General features: G+C 41.8%; 2 protein-coding genes, 1 long non-coding RNA gene and 1 pseudogene across 3 annotated transcripts; all 4 read left to right on the top strand.

Annotated features, from left to right (window-relative positions):
- Window positions 1-1,095: 1,095 nt before the first annotated feature.
- On the top strand, window positions 1,096-1,617 carry LOC113462549. The gene is made up of 3 exons (XR_003385107.2): window positions 1,096-1,150; window positions 1,332-1,431; window positions 1,538-1,617. It is a non-coding gene; the product is annotated as an uncharacterized LOC113462549 (long non-coding RNA).
- A 3,639-nt stretch (window positions 1,618-5,256) lies between these two features.
- On the top strand, window positions 5,257-5,969 carry LOC103711224 (glycine-rich cell wall structural protein 2-like). The gene has a single exon (XM_039120245.1). It carries the CDS (start codon window positions 5,282-5,284, stop codon window positions 5,723-5,725), a length of 444 nt encoding a protein of 147 aa, XP_038976173.1. The 5' UTR covers window positions 5,257-5,281; the 3' UTR covers window positions 5,726-5,969.
- Window positions 5,970-10,213: 4,244 nt separating this feature from the next.
- On the top strand, window positions 10,214-15,087 carry LOC113463003 (annotated as a pseudogene).
- Window positions 15,088-15,776: 689 nt separating this feature from the next.
- LOC103711168 (glycine-rich cell wall structural protein 2-like) lies at window positions 15,777-16,529 on the top strand. Its single transcript, XM_017843803.3, has one exon. The coding sequence runs from the start codon at window positions 15,856-15,858 to the stop codon at window positions 16,297-16,299; it is 444 nt and encodes a 147-aa protein (XP_017699292.3). The 5' UTR covers window positions 15,777-15,855; the 3' UTR covers window positions 16,300-16,529.
- The last annotated feature ends 2,867 nt before the right edge of the window (window positions 16,530-19,396 follow it).

The following is a 19,396-nucleotide window of genomic DNA, read 5'->3' as shown; positions in this document are numbered from 1 at the left end:
TTCTATGTTCTTCATCTTTCCTGGCATTATTTTTTGAAAATGTATGTTTGCTCCATCACTTTAAAGGAATCAACACATAAATCCTAGGGTCATTGAAATCCCAATTAATGTTCGAGCACATCAACCTTTTCAAGCTTGTAGAATTATCCCAATCCTTCAATAGAGAGTTTGCTCTCAAGAAATTTGAGTTTCCTTTAGGAATTTGGTGGTATAATTTATTCTAAAACTAAATAATTTAGTTGAGCCATTGTTATGTTTTTACTTTTTCTTTTAAGAAAATGTCTTTGATGGAGAATCATCTTGAACTAATAGGCACTACAAGAAAATGGGGTTTTACCGACCCTTTTACAAGCGTCGGCGATTTTCGGTCCAGCCCCAACATATGCCGACGCTTTTAGAATTATCCATAGACGACGCTAATTAGCGTCGTGGTAGATTCTGGCCTAAGACGACACGTATACGCGTCGTCAGAACTCAAATTTGCAACAAAAAACAAGTGGGCCATTCCCCTCCTCATTCTGCATCCCGATCTCAAGCCCTAGCTCCTCTCCTCCTTCCTCCTCTCCGGCGACGAGCTGCCCACCCTTGTCCTCTCTGGCGCCAAGCGACGTCCGACGGCAAGGTCTTCTCCTCCTCCCTCCTCTCCGACGACGAGCGGCCGACCCTTGTACTCTCCGGTGCCGAGCGACGTCCGATGGCAAGCTCCGCTCCTCCTTCCTCCTCTCCGGCATTTTATTGCAGGTGAGTTTTTTCCCCAACCCCCTCCCTGACTAGGCAAGGGCGAAGGGCTCCTTGCCTAGTCAGGGACTCTGTAACCCTAATTTTTTGAAGAATTGGAATGGGGGAAATAATGGATGATCTGAGGAAGGAGAGATCGGCAAAGAAGCGGCTGAATTTGGAAGGGGAAGAAGATATCACGGAGAAGAAGAAAAAGAAGAAGGAGAAGAAGAACAAGTCTGGTGAGTTCTCTTCTATTCGAGAGAAGAGAAGACTTGAGAAGGTGGTGATGTTTTTGATATATGTATTTTTTATTTCGGTAGTAAAAATTTCTGGGTTTTATTTGTTGTTGACCTACTTTTCCATTTTGTTCCACATGAGAGGAGGGCTAATCTGGAGCAAATTCATGCTGAATCTCAGAGACTGTTGCGCGGTATATGCAATCCGGTTTCTCCTTTTCTTTTTCCAATTTGTTCAGTTCGATCTTCACCCTAAAGTCCAGGAGACCTAAAATGTAGTATCTTTATTACTATATCTACATTGGTGCCTTTTAGTCAGTAAGATGAAGATGAAAAGCTAATAAGTTTCTTTTTATCTTTTTCATTTTGAGGCAGAAACTAGAGATGCTTCATTTAAACCTGTGCCTCTTGTTTAGAAGCCGATATCATCTGTTTTGGAGAAGATCAGGCTAAGAAAGTTGGAAGTATCAAAAAAGTGAGTCATCAAATCCATTTTTGCTATTATGTAAATACCAAATTTTGCAATATGCATGTCAAATGCTGGAAAAAAGTAAACTATTGGAAATTACCACTGATTGCAGACCTAGCATTCTCTATCATTCTGATTCTATTGGTGATACTGATTGTTCTGCGGCTGAGATGTCTCACGTCTCTGATCTATCTGGGTCTAATGAGACATCAAAAATGGTACGTCGATCTCCTTCCTCCCCAAAGTGCTATGTCTTTGTATGTCTTTTTCAAACATTTCTTTATGTGTGAGAAAGCATGAAAAGTTGTTTTCTGTAAACTACTTTCCCGAGAACTATCAATATCATAGAAGTAGTTGTATAGTTGCAGGATGATGCTGTCCAAGCTATGGATGGTGACAGCAGTGCAAGTTTTCTGAGCTGCCATGAGAATGTTACCTATAGCAAGGTTATCAATTGTGTTGGTGGATCTCAGTTTGTTTGTCCGCCTTATGTCAGTTTGTTTTCCTATTAGAAGACACTAAATGGCATGCTCAAATCAAATGGCTGTACTTCATATACGTGCTAGAAATTTTTACTTCACGCTATTGAGCTTTATTTTAATGTGCACGTCATCCTCAGATTTATTGCTCTTTTGTAACATTAAACATCACTTTTATTTTGAAGGTGATAGGTGAATTTATCATACTAAACAGGAGGTACCATTGTTTATATTATTTCCTGATAATAGTGTTATGCAGTAGGATGAGTTAATATAATGGTCTAAAATTTAATAGAACCAGCTAGTGTATGTACAGCAATGCCAGTGAAGTAACATTATCATTGACTGCAATAAAGACTGATGATAAAGAAGTTTCATGAGACATGGTATACAGAACAATCGAGAGATGGTTAAAGATATATGTACGAGTTATAATCAGATATGCAATATAGAGACTCTTCTAAAATGTCATGTCAAGTAAACTTCCCTTAAGACCTGGGGGAATATGTAAGATGGCAACAAGGTTTGCGTGTTGTATGATTCAAAATGTTGAGCAATAGAGAAAGTCCAAGCATGTAAGGTGAGCATGTCTGAGCTGAGATTATTGAGGTGAGGGAAAAGTAAGCAAACTGTGGGCAGAGCGATGGAGAACTATCAGACATATCATGGGTGTGTACAACAAAGGTTTAAGGGCATATCGATTTCATCTTCTGATTCATTAGAGTTTCTTTCAACCGCCGATGTTTGCATGACATTGGGCATACTCCAAACCCATATGAGCAGGCATTATCAATTATTGGAAGAACTCTATCTGCTTTTGATGAGGATAATCTTATTCCTTGCTTTGGATTCGGAGATGGTTAGTGTCGCTCTAGCTTGTAGAAAAAGGTCTACTTAATTTTGATACAAATTTCAAGGCTACCTTTCTAAAACTGTCTGGGGATTCTTGTTATTGTTTCTATATTGCAGCATCATGAGGTATTCAGTTTTTATCCAGAGAACCGACCATGTAATGGCTTTGAGGAAGCACTACAAAGATATAAAGAATTAGTTCCACATCTTCGATTAGCTGGTCAGTACGATGCTCTTACTTACATGCTATTTTTTTGTCAACCTCATATAGATCATTGTGAAGTTCCTATTTGGTCATGACTCTGGACCTTCTTGACAGGACCAACATCCTTTGCACCAATAATTGAAACAGCCATCGGCATTGTAGAGAATAGTGGTGGCCAATATCATGTTCTTCTTATAATAGCAGATGGACAGGTCAGCTATTTAAGATGCTTCATTTTTCAATTTTTCATTGTTATTTTTCCTATTCGTAGATTTTTATTTTATGCAATAAAGAGCACTAATTTGAGATAGTAAAGCCTTTTTATTTGTTTTTTAATCATATATTTACTGTTAATTATTCTGACTTGCATCTCTTATGTTGGTACTTGGTAGTGATTACTCGCTGTCAATAGTTCCATCAAAGAGTTCTCTAGAAGAGAAACAAGTAAATAAATTAATTTACATATATGGTTTTTCCTTTTTTTTTTTTTGCAGATTCCTGAGACTTCAAAAGCTCATAGAGATGATGATGATGGAGCTGAATCCCATCCTTGATACCTTCTAAACTGGTTTTTATAGAGTTTGATATGTATACATTTCTTATTTTGCAAAGTACATTGTAATTCTAAGATATGACAATTTAAATATTTCGAATGATTTGAATGTTTGTGTCAATGTAAATATAATACTGGTTCATATTGTTATAATGTGTTTTTATAATTTACATTCGTATTTTTATTTTTTAAAAAAAATAGCAATCCTGACGCTTTAAAGCGTTGGTAAATAAAAGTTGTGGCACGCCTACGCCGACGCTTTAAAGCGTCGGCGAATGTATTTTTGCCGATGCTTTCTCTTAGCGTCGGCAAAAACTTTTGCCACTCCGATATCGCCGACGCTTTTGCGATGCTTCTGTTTACATCGCGGAAACTTCAGCCGACGCTTATAAGCATCGGTAAAGATTATAAAAAGCGTTGGAAAAGATGAATTTTCTTGTAGTGAGCCTACGTCCATATCCTATAGAAGGGCGACCCAAGTATAGATTGATTTGGCCCTTGCTAAGCCATAAGATTAACCTTATCATATTTGAAACAACATCACGGCAGAACAATATCTAGCTTGCTCGCTAGCACCATTGGACAATGAGCGAGTAATTATATTCGATCCATTTGGTTATGTGATTCCAAGCCATTAGCGCCAATTGGACGAGGTTAAATTTTGAAACTAGTTCAATTCAGTTTCCACTTTGCTCCTATCTAATATTCTCAACATCAAACTGGTAGCAGATCACAAATTGCAAATAGTGCATAGTGTTTCAACAGAGTGCTCTCTATTCTTGGCATTATTGACATAAAATCTAGCAAGGGTATCGAATGTCAAATTTGTGGTTAGGTGGTAAAAACGAAACCTGGATAAACTCTTTTCGCGTACAAGTTACAAGGAATTTATCAAGGAAGTAGAAGGAAGAAATTAAAAGGGGAACTTCAAATTTAAAGACTAGATTATTTGAAATTATTAAATTCAAATGCTACAATTTTAATTATGCGACTAGTATAAGATGGAGCAAGTCCCCAACCCTATGCATTTTCAAAAGAATTACAAATCCAACATGACTACCAGCTACCTAAGTAATTCAAGAGAAATTTACAATGGAAAAGACACTAAGAAAGCCATTCAAAATTCAACCTTGGCATTCAAAAGGCTGTATAATCTGATGGAGTTGGGTTCCAAAATGGACTGGGGGCAGTTTTTAGTAAGCTTTACTTGTACTGGTTAAATAGTTTGTTCTGTTGGGCTTATTTGGGTCTGGACCATGCACTACAGTGACAAGCTAAATTCCATTAACCATGATCTAGCAACCAACGTACTTATTATTTTATGTCTCTTGTTGTTATGTATTCTTACCAGAATGGACAATTCAAGCCTGCCAACCCTTCAAAAAGGTTAGGCAAACTTATAAAGACGGTAACTTTAAGCCTGGTCGACACGTAGGCAAGAGTGGAAAAGATAGGTGGCTGCACCTTGTTCTGAGCAAAATACATGAAATGAATCCACGTCTCGATCATATATTAAAGTTAGAATTTCCCTAGCCAATAAGACTTTCTCGATCATATATTAACGTCGCGGTAACGTTGGTCAAGGCAACCCACTAGCCAATAAGACTTTCCCTGGTTTCACACCGGAAACCTCGTTCTCGCCGTGTAAATAAAGTAGAATAAGCCCGCTTGCATGCCCCGAGAGCCACCCAAGCTAGTCTATAAATACCCATGCTATCTTCCCTTCGAACACACAACTCAATCCTCATTGGCTCTCCTTTGACGGCCATGGCTTGCACTAAGCTTGTCGCTCTTGCCTTCGTAGTTATGTTAAGCATTGCTCTCTCTGAGGCAGCCCAGGGCGGGGGCGGGGGCAGTGGCGGCGGCGGCGGCGGAGGTGGCGGTTCTGGGAATGGCTCCGGGTCTGGCTACGGTTCCGGATCCGGTTATGGTGAAGGAGGTGGATCGGGGGCCAGTGGCGGAGGATACGGAAGAGGCGGGGGTGGTGGTGGCGGCGGCGGCTCCGGCGGCGGGAATGGACGCGGGAGTGGGTCAGGATATGGGTCCGGCGGGGGGGCTGGATACGGTGAGGGAGGCGGTGCTCAGGGAGGAGGGTATGGAAGGGGTGGCGGAGGCGGCGGCGGCGGAGGTCGTGGTTCTGGCTCTGGGTCGGGCTACGGTTCAGGCTACGGATCCGGGTATGGGAGTGGTGGGGGGCACGGTCACCCTTGAATCATAGAGCAACAACAGCTGCATGAAGCCCTACGTGTTCTTTCTGCTTCTTCTCCTCTTCGTGTGTCTTTGTAATTTTCTTTTAATAATATAAGCTTGTGTTAGAGTAGTTTGTAATGACTAAAAGGTTCGGGAACTAGTTTCCCGTTGTGATAAATAAAGGAAGGGCTTCTGTTCCTAAATAAAGTGGCGTTACTTTTACGGAAATGAAATTATGGATTTCCTTGACAACCATATTTCTTTAATGTAAAGATGGGAATTATCCATCAGTATTTGCTTAGTTTCTTTTCTCACATATTGCTATGGTGCAGATAATCTCTTCATCCTCTGCAGCAAGCGCAAAGTCAACCCAACAGCCTGATATGGCCTACAATATGTCTCAAAGAAACAAGCTTTAAACAATCTTTCTCTTCATTTCATTTAAGGTAAAGTTATATTAATAACAATGTAAGTAGAAGTTCTACTTGAAAATTTAAACATGATAAGTGGGGCAGCAGCAGCTGAAACAACAACAAGAGTATAATGAAAATTGCATGAGAAACGGTTTTATTAAATGGAATGAGCTTTAATGTGGCTAATTTGAATGGGTTTGTCGAAATGAGATGGTGCGTGGATATAGTCTGGTGTCTCGGGTAAAGAGATATATAGCTTGACTTCACTGCCATGCATGCTTACTCAAAGAGGTCAGTGAGTGGTCGCCACCCCTGTCCTACCCAAGATTTCTACCATAGTATTTACTGCCTAAATCCAACTTGACAAGTTTTCTATAAATTTTTTTTCGAGGTCTCAAGAATCTTAGACAATATCCAAAATTGGTAAGCATACATGTAAGTGTTCACTGATGAAGAGAAAATATGAAATGTCTTTAACTATGAAATATCTTTAATTGGTAAGTTGTATTTTGAGAGACCTACCAGCTTAAGCTTCTAAGATTAGTTCATCCCTTCAATCAAGAGCTTCCTCTCTGGGGACCCTGATCACTTCCTTCCGGCTATAATTTCTATAACCAAATAATTTAGTCGTTGTTTTCCTGTTCTTTTTCTTCCTTGTAGACTAAGTGGCTACATCCATACCCCGTATAAAGGTAATCAGATATAGCGTTGATTTCCTGCCGCACCATGAACTATAGCTACGTGACTGTCAATCATTTGTATGCTCTATAACCTTGATTCGCTTGGCGTTCGACGATCATTTGCAAATATAGGTTGAGGTTAGGCACTGTTTACACCTCAATACACTTTCAATTTATTTTTCATGCTTAAGAAGACATACTAAAATCATATTATGAAGAACAGATTGATCGTGGATCACAATTTGTAATTATTTCAAAATTTTTCTTTTATCTAGGTTATTTCCGGTCCTCATTTTTGGCTGCACAAGTACCCGGAGGGTAGCATTGTTCGGGAGAAAGATTTTTCTGTTCTTTTGTTCCTAATTGACAATGCTATATTTTTTCTTCTTTGTTAAGAGCTACGTACTTGATTTTATACCAAAGTTAATGTACGGTTAGAGGAAATGAACTGGATTAATTTATTTGGGGAGGAAGAACGCGGAAGATACGCAATTTAGAAGATAAGCTCCAGGTTTTATCCAGAAAAACTCAGGCCAAGAGCCCTGTTTTTGAACTAGAAGTGCGGTCCTATCAACATCTATAATTTGACTACGACTCCGTGATATGGTCAGCAAATTTTTCTGACACTTGCGTGCTACGTATCCACAGTCCGAAGTTTCAAGTGGTTAATATCACTTTGAAAAATGCTTAACTCAAAAATACCACTACTTACCCAATATATATATATATATATCACACAAAAGGCATTCAATTGGGGTGGCTTACTTTGTTGGCCTTTTTTGCTGCAATTCATGACTCATAGTTTAAATGTACGTACACCAAATTCATGTTTGCAAACGAGTCAACGTTGGATGAGTGCGGCAGTATGTAAGATTTTGTGTGCATCATGCACCAAGAAAAAACACATGCTGCAAGCCATGCACTAAGAAGCTTTGCATGCTGCGATTCGTGCAACATGGAAACGGATCTGGTTGCCTTGTCGAGCACAATAAGTTGGAGCACAGAGAACTGATCTCATTCGATCAGTTTGATGTGGGATTTAAAACATATTGGTTGGGTCCATCCTCGAGTTGAAAAAACCCAATTGACTTACTTTGATTTCAAATCAAGAGATTGGAAAACTTGATCCAACACGAACTCTATTGATCTATATTGTCTAATATTATGAATAGAAAAATCTATGATAGAATATATAAAGTGCATTTTGTAATGTCCATATTATTTCATGATTTATTATATTCTAGACATGCCATTTAAATTGATTCTTGTGACAGGCTTTCTTATTGATGTTGTGAGGACCACTACAAGCATATGTTTAGTCTTACATCGGTTATTCGCTGGATAAATCTTAGATACTTACACAGGATCAAGAAACTCAAATAATACCTTCCGGCTAGCATTTTTATATGAGATCCTGAGTTGTAACAAATGATATTAGAGGAGATTTGGTTTATAATCTATGTGGACTAGGAGCAATGCAGCACGGATTCATTGGGGCTGTGCACAGATCGATCGTGGTGCTTGTGATTAGATTTGAATGAATTTGAACCCTTAGCCTAGCGAGGACGTTAGGGCTTAAACGGAGGTAGTATGTAATGACTCTTACGAGCGAGTATTTAATCTCATATCGATTATTTGGTGAGTAGATCTTTAGTACCTATACAAGATCAAGTACTACAAAAACAAAAATCTTTTCCAACACTTTTTAGAGCCTTTACAGATGCTTATAAGCGTCGGTAATTTTCACGCCGACGCTTCCAGATGCGTCGCAAAAGCGTCGAGCAGGTGGGGGTAGAAAATTTTTCTCTCGACACATTCTGAAAGCGTTGGCATAAACCCAAGCTATAAGCATCGGCTCATTTTGGAGTAAGCTGATGCTTATAAGCGTCGGCAGAAACTGGAGATAGGCCGACGCTTATAAGCATCGGCGTATCTAGGCTTCGGCCGTTGCTTATTATCGTCGGTCCGTTTTCAAGTTTGCTGACGCTAATAAGGATCGACAGAAACCCATATATGCTTCCTATTTTAGTTAGATTCCTCATCAGGATTTCTCTTTGCCGCCTCCCAACCATACACATTTCTGGCCTTACACTCACTAGCTAACCCATCTCTCAAATTACATTTCCTGCTTGCCCCTTCCCCAGCCCGGTGTGGCAGCGGCGGCGGCGGCGGCAATGCGCTCGAATCCATTACATGAGCTGGGCTTGTTGGCCAAGGAGGAAGCATAAGGCATCCGGCGGCGCAGGCAGAGGTGGCTGCCTTTTTCCTCTTAGGTGTCACGCCCCTACCTGCGCGGGGTACGTGAGGCACCCAGTGCTCATGTGGGGGCTACATGAGGCGGGAACACGAGGCTCCCCTGCCAGATATTGTCCAGTTCTAGGGCCCGCACGCGCACAAACATGCCGCTCTGACCCTTTTCCGATTTTGTTTTCCATCCAAAACGCGTCTGCAGGATTTGGAGATACTCACCTCATATGCCCATGCTCTGAAACAAGTCTAGCCGATGTGGTATCTTTCATTTACCCCCCCGGACTAGAGCCATCCTCGGCTCTGATATTAAATGTTATGCTCCCGCCTGCGCTTAGTACGTAAGACACCCAATGCCTACGTGGGGGCCATATGATGGGGGAACACGGGGCTCCCCTGCCCGATATTGTTCGGTTCTGGGGCCCGCACGCGCGCGCATGTATCAGTTAGACCTTTTTTCGATTTTGTTTTCCACCCAAAATGCGTCTGCAGGATTTGAAGATATCCGCCTCATATACCCAGGCTCTGAAACGAGTTTAGCCAATGTGGAATCTTTTATTAGGTGGCCTTCCATGGTAGCTGGGAGGGAGCCAAATATAGCTGGACTGGATGTAGCGGGAGATTGAGGCCTCCGAGAAGCCGCCCTCCTCCGCCAACTCTCGCAGTGCCACCAGAAACATCTACTATTCCAGTAATCCCACATCAAGAACACAAACGATGTGAGACTAAAAATAAGGAAGAGGTCTTGGCAATAACAAGGAGGAAAACGGGGGCTAGAGCTGCTAAGCGCCGGAGAGGAGAAAAGCGTCGAGGTCAGGCACTAGGTTTAAGCTGGGGAGTTGGCCTCTGACGACACTTATAAGTATCATCTTAGGTCTTGGCCTCCGACGACGCTTATAAGCATCGTCTTTGGTCTTGTCCAAGAAAGAACATAGGGCACCCGACGGCGGAGCCAGAGGTGGCGGCCTTTTTCCTCTTAGGCGGTCTCCCACGACGGCCGAGAGGGAGCCAAGTGTAGCTGAACTGGATGAAGCGAGAGATGGAGGCCTCCGAGGAGCCGCTCTCCTCCGTCAGCTCTAGCAGCACCACCCGAACCATCTACTATTCCAGCAGTCCCACATCAAAAACACAAACAAAGTGGGACTAAAAACAAGGAAGAGGTCTTGGCAATGGAGAGGAGGAAAACAGAGGTTAGAGCTGCAAACACTACAACAAAAAGAAGCTTTGGCGACGCTTTTTAAGATTTTTACCGACGCTTATGAGAGTCGGCACATTTCTTCCTAACGCTTTTCTAAGCGTCGCCAAAACGTCGGCTATGTAAGAGTGGGAAAAATATTTGCCGACGCTTTCAAAAAGCGTCGCTAAAATGGATGCTTTTAAGTGTCGACATTAGCTGCGCTTTAAAGCGTCGGCGTTTAAGTGTATTTTTTACTTAGCAATGCTAAAAAGCACGTGTGGAGGGTGGCGATGTGACCCCAGATGAGGAAGAGGATGGGCTCGTTGTGGGCGATGGGCGGCTGCCTGTTGAGCTAGTCGTCGTTGGCCGCAGCGGTGGAGACGCAGAGGAGCCACGAGATGTCGGCGATGGAGGCAACTTCCAGGGTACTCCCGTCGGCGTCTCCATGGACAACACCCGCTTGGCGATCGCCACCATCGGGAAGCTCATGTTCGCCCATTTCTCCGAGCTCGTCAACGATTTCTACAACAACGGGCTGCCATCCAATCTCTCCGGCGGCCGGAACCCGAGCTTGGACTATGGCTTCAAGGGTGCGGAGATAGCGATGGCAGCCTAGCTCCAATTCCTTGGGAACCCGGTCACCAGCCACGTCCTGAGTGCAGAGCAGCACAACTAGGACGTCAACTCCCTGGGCTTGATCTCTACAAGGAAGACGCAAGAGGCGGTGGAGATCCTGAAGCTCATGTCCTCCACCTACTTGGTAGTAATCTGCCAAGCCATTGATTTAAGGCATCTGGAGGAGAACTTGAAGAACACCGTGAAGAACACCGCGAGCCAAGTGGCGAAGAGGGTGCTCACGACGGGCGTGAACGGCGAGCTCCACCGATCGAGGTTCTGCGAGAACCTCCTAATTCCCCACCACCATTTGTTGATCCGCCGATGTGGGGCTAAATCGAGGACCTAATTAGTTCTATTATCCCGAGAGGAGAGGAAGGGAGGAAGGGCAATGAAGAGATCGAGAAAGAGCAATGAAGAGATCGAGAAAGAGCAATGAAGAGAGGAGGGGAGGGGGTGCGGCCTCTGACAACGCTAAATAGCGTCGTCATTTCAAAAAGGCTTCCGACGACGTTTCAAAAGCGTCGGCCTTTTTTTATTTTTCGACGACGCTAAATGGTCGGCTTCTGACGACGCTAAATAGCGTCGTCATTTCAAAAAGGCCTCCGACGACGCTTTCAAAAGCGTCGGCCTTTTTTAATTTATCGACGACGCTTTAGCCCAGGAAGTGTCGTCTATTGCCGACGCTTTTTAAAGCGTCGCCAAATTGTGGTGCTAGACCAAAAATTGCCGATGCTTGTGACAAGTGTCGGCAAAAAAGCGTCGGTAAAACCCACTTTTCTAGTAGTGAAAGCGCCGAAGAGGAGAAAAGCATCGGGGTCGAGCACTGGGTTTGAGCTAGGGAGTTGGCCTTCGACGACGCTTATAAGCATCGTCTTAGGCCGGAGGACAATGACGTCACTTAAAACCGTCGTCACAGGCCGGCTCCCGACACTCAAAAGCATTGTCTTAGCTGAGGCCGTTGTCGACGTTTTTAGGATCGTCTGTTCTTTTAGATTACCGACGCTCATTATTAGCGTCGGCAAAATTTGGCGCGGGAGACAAATTTAACGATGCAACTCCCTAGCATCGGCATTGATGAGTCAGCTTTTTTCAATTTTGCTGTAGTGAAGGAATCTAAATAATACCTTCCGACAAGCCTTTTTGAGTGAAGTCCTAAGTTGTGACAGTTGTAACATGCTATGTCCAATATACATAGTTTATTTTTGAAATCATTACTATATTTTATGGTTATTGAATTATCTATTGATCTATCTCGCTACTCGTTTCAAATGTATTTTTTAATAAAAATTAACAACTATATTTTTTTCATTTGCATCAAAAAATAAAATTAACAAATTGGAAGTAAGGAGGAAGTCAGTCACTTTCCCCAATTTATTAGATCAACGAATGAATGCACAAGTGGGAAGAAAAAGGAGAAACAGAAGAAAGAGAAAAAAAAATCATCGTAACTTCTCTAGCTACAACCCATTATCTTGTTTAGGGAGTAATCACTACAGGAAAAGGTAGATTTCCCGACACTTTTTTACCGACGCTTTTTAAAAGCGTCGGTACATCTTTAAAATTGACGACGCTTTTTAAGCGTCGGTGTAAGCGGGACCTACGACGACGCTTATAAGCGTCGGCGTAGGCCAAATCCTTTCCAACCCTCTCGATTGATGCCCTCGGGATAACTTGTAATCGTTCGCCGTGAACGATAAGGTCACCACGTGGCGTGCAACCAAAAACACTCCCTCTCCACACACCGTACATCGCTTTCGTAATGTCACGGTCGCACGATTGCTAAATCCACCGGCCGGAGTATCATACCCCGTTGCCGAAACTCAATATAAATTGTCCGAGCTCACAGGGCCTAGGTTCGTTGTACCAAAACGGACAAGCCCCTCTCTTTCTTCCCTTTTCTTCCTCTCCTTCTCCTCTCCTCTCTGTCTGGCCTCTGGGAACCCTAAGGAGGTCTTCAAGCGTATCGGCCTCGCCTTCTTGCAGCCTTTCTGGAAGGCGTCGATCGTCAACTACACTGTCTCTGATGCAAGTAAGATTATCCATTTCTCTTTTTTTTTTCTTGGATTTTTTTCGTTGCCACTTTCTCTGGCGTGGATTTCTTTGGCCTTTTTTGTTGTTTTGGGGTTTGATTGTCGAAATCTTGGATCGTGTATCACTTGAAAGAAAATTGGCTATTGGATTTAAATTACGTGAATCATTATTGATTTCTTTGGAGGAGAACGAGGTCGTTAGTTTTTGATGAAGAGGGGTTGATTGTGATTGAATGGGGATTTGAGGTCGTTCAGGAACGCAGCAGGTACTCCATCATCCCCTCCTCCAAGGCCATGTCCATCCACTTCCGCATCTGGTACCACAACGCTACCCTCCACACGGCCTCTCTCGACGCCCGATCTGACTCAGCCAAGATCTCCACTCCGGCACCGGCTCCGGTTCATCACCCGATGGCAGCCGTTCATTCCCCAAATCCGGCGCCGCTGCAGCAGCAGGTTCCGGTCCGAACCGAAGCCTCCCCTGCCTCCACCTTCGATCCGCCACCGCCAACCCAACAGTAGAATGACACCGGCACCGGGGCCGAAATCGTCCGAGATCCGAAGGTAGCGGGAAATCCCCCTTCGCCGTCCCCACCGCTACTCCAAGCCCACCTCCAGTTTTGCCAACAGCAGGGTTTCCAGATTTGGATGCCTGATTTTGGTGCAGGAGACTGAGCAAAGGTGTGGAATATTTGGTTGAAGCCTCGGCAGCAGAGGCTAAGGCAATTAGTGCTACTCTGTTTTTTTAAAAAAAAACAGGTGGCTAACGCCGACGCTTATAAGCGTTGGCTTTGACTCTTTTAGCGACGCTTTTAAGCGTCGCTAAAAGGCGTCGTTCAAAACTGACCTTTTAGCGACGCTTATAAGCGTCGGCTTTGACTCTTTTAGCCACGCTTTTTTTAGCGTCGGGAAAGCCCAGTTTTTGCCGACGCTTTCTCTTAGCGTCGGCAAAAACCGGACCCACACCCACCTGCCTGACGTCTGACCCACGCTTTGAGGTGCGTGGGCTGGAAATTCGCCGACGCTTAAAAGCGTCGGTAGAGACCAAAAAAACCGCCGGAAGATATTCTTTCTTTTGTAGTGAATCAAAGAGGGAAAACAACTCCAAATCTTATGATGCCCTTTGATCTGCTACTCTAAGCATAAGTGTTCCCTCATCTGAAAAGTATGCAGATTTTTAAAGGACCGAATAAATCGAGCAATGCCTGCAGAGAAAAAGTATTTCTTATGATACTTACGACGTTGGGTATAACTAAGATGATTTGCTATTTCTTTTTTTTTTTTTTGTTGGAGAAAAGATCTAAAATATCTGTGATTAGCTAAATATGGTGAAACAAAGCTGTACATCTCTATGTTCATGATTTTCTATGTTCTTCATCTTTCCTGGCATTATTTTTTGAAAATGTACGTTTGCTCTATCACTTTTAAGGAATCAACACATAAATCCTAGGGTCATTGAAATCCCAATTAATGTTCGTGCACACCAACCTTTTCAATCTTGTAGAATTATCCCAATCCTTCAATAGAGAGTTTGCTTTCAGGAAATTTGAGTTTCCTTTTGGAATTTGGTGGTAAAATTTATTCTAAAACTAAATAATTTAGTTGAGCCATTGTTATGTTTTTACTTTTTCTTTTAAGAAAATGTCTTTGATGGAGAATCATCTTGAACTAATACGCTACGTCCATATCCTATAGAAGGGCGACCCAAGTATAGATTGATTTGGCCCTTACTAAGCCATAACATTAACCTTATCATATTTGAAACAACATTACGGCAGAACAATATCTAGCTTGCTCGCTAGCACCATTTCACAATGAGCGAGTAATTATATTCGATCGATTTGGTTATGTGATTCCAACCCATTAGCGCCAATTGGACGAAATTGTGAAACTAGTTCAATTCAGTTTCCACTTTGCTCCTATCTAATATTCTCAACATCAAACTGGTGGCAGATCACAAATTGCAAATGGCGCATGGTGTTTCAACAGAGTGCTATCTATTCTTGGCATTATTGACATAAAACTAGCTAGGGTATTGAATGTCAAATTCGTGGTTAGGTGGTAAAAGCGAAACCTCGATAAACTCTTTTTGCGTACAAAGGAATTTATCAAGGAAGTAGGAGGAAGAAATTTTAAAGAGGAACTTCAAATTTAAAGACTAGATTCTCTGAAATTATTAAATTCAAATGCTACAATTTTAATTATGCGACTAGTATAGGATGGAGCAAGTCAGCTCTATGCATTTTTAAAAGAATTACAAATCCTACATGACTACCAACTACCTAAGTAATTCAAGAGAAATTTACAATGAAAAAGACACTAAGAAAGCCATTCAAAATTCAACCTTGGCATCCAAAAAGGCTGTATAATCTGATGGAGTTGGGTTCCAAAATGGACTGGGGGTAGTTTTTAGTAAGCTTTATTTGTACCGGTTAAATAGTTTGTTCTGTTGGGCTTATTTGGGTCTGGACCATGCACTACAGTGGCAGGCTAAATTACATTAACCATGATCTAGCAACCATCATACTTATTATTTTATATCTCCTGTTGTTATGTATCCTTACCAGAATGGACAATTCAAGCCTGCCAACCTTCAAAAAGGTTAGGTAAAATTATAAAGATGGTAACTTTAAGCCTGGCCGACGCGTAGGCAAGAGTGGAAAAGATAGGTGGCAGCACCTTGGTCCGAGAAAAATACATGAAATCAAACCACGTCTCGATCGTATGTTAAAGTTAGAATTAGTGAAAGATCGCGGTAACGTTGGTCAAGGCAACCCACTAGCCAATAAGATTTTCCCTGGTTTCACACTGGAAACCTCGTTCTCGCCGCGTAAATAAAGTAGAATGAGCCCGCTTGCATGCCCCGAGAGCCACCCAAGCTACGCTATAAATACCCATGCTATCTTCCCTTCGAACACACAACTCAATCCTTTAGCAAAAAAAAAAAACACACAACTCAATCCTCATTGGCTCTCCTTTGACAGCCATGGCTTGCACTAAGCTTGTCGCTCTTGCCTTCGTAGTTATGTTAAGCATTGCTCTCTCTGAGGCAGCTCGGGGCGGGGGCGGGGGCGGGGGCCGTGGCGGCGGTGGAGGTGGCGGTTCTGGGAATGGCTCCGGGTCCGGCTATGGTTCCGGATCTGGTTATGGTGAAGGAGGTGGATCGGGGGCCAGTGGCGGAGGATACGGAAGAGGCGGGGGTGGTGGTGGTGGCGGCGGCTCCGGCGGTGGGAATGGACGCGGGAGTGGGTCAGGATATGGGTCCGGCGGGGGGGCTGGATACGGTGAGGGAGGCGGTGCTCATGGAGGAGGGTATGGAAGGGGTGGCGGAGGCGGCGGCGGTGGAGGTCGTGGTTCTGGCTCTGGGTCGGGCTACGGTTCAGGCTACGGATCCGGGTATGGGAGTGGTGGGGGGCACGGTCACCCTTGAATCATAGAGCAACAACAGCTGCATGAAGCCCTACGTGTTCTTTCTGCTTCTCCTCTTCGTGTGTCTTTGTAATTTTCTTTTAATAATATAAGCGTGTGTTAGAGTAGTTTGTAATGACTAAAGGTTCGGGAACTAGTTTCCCGTTGTGATAAATAAACGAAGGGCTTCTGTTCCTAAATAAAGTGGCGTTACTTTTACGGAAATGAAATTATGGATTTCCTTGACTACCATATTTCTTTAATGCAAAGATGGGAATTATCCATCAGTATTTGCTTAGTTTCTTTTCTCACATATTGTTATGGTGCAGACAAACTCTTCATCTTCTGCAGCAAGAGCAAAGTCAACCCAACAGCCTGATATTGCCTACAATATGTCTCAAAGAAACAAGCTTTAAACAATCTTTCTCTTCATTTCATTTAAGGTAAAGTTATATTAATAACAATGTAAGTAGAAGTTCTACTTGAAAGTTTAAACATGATAAGTGCGGTAGCAGCAGCTGAAACAAGAACAAGATCGTATAATGAAAATTGCATGAGAAACGGTTTTATTAAATGGAATGAGCTTTAATGTGGCTAATTTGAATGGGTTTGTCGAAATGAGATGGTGCGTGGATATAGTCTTGCGTCTCGGGTAAAGAGATATATAGCTTGACTTCACTGCCATGCATGCTTACTCAAAGAGGTCAGTGAGTGGTCGTCACCCCTGTTCTACCCAAGATTTCTACCATAGTATTTGCTGCCTAAATCCAACTTGACCAGTTTACTATAATTTTTTTTTCAAGGTCTCAAAAATCTTAGCCAATCCCCAAAATTGGTAAGCATGCAAGTGTTCACTGATGAAGAGAAAATATGAAATATCTTTAACTATGAATTATCTTTAACATGTAATGTGTCTAAATATCTTGAGAGACCAACCAGCTTAAGCTTCTAGATTAGTTCAACCCTTCGATCAAGAGCTTCCTCTCTAGGTGCCCTGACTTTTATCCGGCTATATATAATTTCTATAACCAGATAATTTAGTCGTTGTTTTCTTGTTCTTTTTCTTCCTTGTAGACTAAGTGGCTACATCCATACCCCGTATAAAGGTAATCAGATAACATTGATTTAGTCCTGCCTCACCTCGAACTTTAGCTACATGACTGTCAATCATTTGTATACTCTATCACCTTTCGCTTGGTGTTCGACGATCATTTGCAAATATAGGTTTTGGTTAGGCACTGTTTACACCTCAATAGACTTTCAATTTATTTTTCATCCTTAAGAAGGCATACTAAAATCATATTACGAAAAACAGATTGATCGTGGATACAATTTGCAATTATTTCAATAATTTTCTTGTACCTAGGTTATTTCCAGTCCTCATTCTTGGCTGCACAAGTACTCGCGCAGAGGCTGGCATTGTTCGGGAGACAGATTTTTCTGTTTTTTTTTTCCTAATTGACAATGCTATATTTTTTCTTCTTTGCTAAGATCTACGTACTTGATTAGATAACACGTCGCATGGATTTTATCCCAATTTAATGTACGGTGAGAGGAAATGAACTGGATTAATTTATTTGGGGAGGAAGAACGCGGAAGATAAGCAAGTTAGAAGATAAGCTCCAGGTTTTATACAGAAAAACTCGGGCCAGGAGCCGTGTTTTTGAACCAGAAGTGCTGTCCTGTAATTTGACTACGACTCTGTGATATAGTCAGCAAATCTTTCTTTGACACTTGTGAGCTACGTATCGGCAGTCCGAAGCTTCCCGTGGTTAATAATATCACTTTGCATCCCACATTTTTTATTTTATTTAATTTTTTTTATATGTCAGACTGTACCCATGTTAGAAGTATATGAAATAAAATACCATTTAAAAAAAAGAAAAAAGAAAGAAAAAAAAGGAAGGAAAAGCTTAACCCAAAAATACCACTACTTACCCAAAAATTATATATATCTTACTCAAAAATCATTCAACTGGTGTGGCTTATCCTCGTTGCTCCCTTTGAATTGACACCGTGAAGCGTGTCATCTAATGAAGCAAACTGTTTGGTGAAAGATAACTTTTTTTAGTGGTTTTTCTTGAGTAAGCATTGCTTTATTACTTTCCCCATTGATTTTTACGGCAATGGGCGATCCCACCAGCCCTTCGTTAGGCTAAACAAGTCAACAACGCAAACTGTGTAGCTTTAGAAATCGAGAGCAGCGTCGACACGTAGGTCTAGGGACGGGAGAGACGTGTCGACCCGAAAAAGATGGGCGGTAGCACCTTGGGGTCGAGCAGTACCCGGAGTCAATCCACGGATCAATCATGTACTAAGGCTATGCAGTGAATCAATGTTGGTCAAGATAACGCACTAGCCAAAGTCCATCCTCTACTTTGTTTCACTCGAGAAACCTTTCTCTTGCCACGTCAAACAAAGCAAAATCCAAGCGCTTGCATGACTTGAAAGCAACGAATGTTAGGTGGGTCTGAAAACTGACATGACAAACGAGCACTGGTATATTTATATTTATATTTTTTATAAATATATATAATAATATAAGTATTAAATAGGTGCTAAAATTAATATCTATATTAGTTCTAAATCGACACGGATATAGATCGAATATTAAGGATATTTATATTTATTGTAAACGGGTACAGGCACAAGTCAGATATTACTTATATCCATATGTTTGTCCAAATATGGGTATAAGCCTATGAATTCCGGTACAAATTATATTTTAGAGAATTTAATGATAAAATTAATTTCACTTATGCAATTGCAGGGATATGAACAAAATTTACTATGCAGACTGTAAGGGATACATAAGTTGCTAAGGAATTGGTCATTTAGGTCACTAGTTCGACTAATAGATAATTTAAATTATGATGTGAATAGATTATCAAAAGCTATGATGTTTCTTAATTGAACGAGAATTTGATTTCTTGTATATTCTGGAGGATTGAATTAGGTTAATATTGAACAACGAAATTTTTATTTTTCAAAAAAGATTTAACAAATTAAAATTAATAATGGGTTGTTTAAATTAGAGATCTATATCATTGATAATGATCTACATGAGAAACAATAAAATCAAAAGCCATATATTCCACTATTTACCTATTTAACAAGTG

This window comes from Phoenix dactylifera, unplaced genomic scaffold (genome assembly GCF_009389715.1).
Source record: "Phoenix dactylifera cultivar Barhee BC4 unplaced genomic scaffold, palm_55x_up_171113_PBpolish2nd_filt_p 000761F, whole genome shotgun sequence".
Taxonomy (NCBI): Eukaryota; Viridiplantae; Streptophyta; class Magnoliopsida; order Arecales; family Arecaceae; genus Phoenix; species Phoenix dactylifera.
The sequence above is the reverse complement of the archived record's forward strand: the minus strand, read 5'-3'. Positions and strand labels throughout refer to the sequence as shown.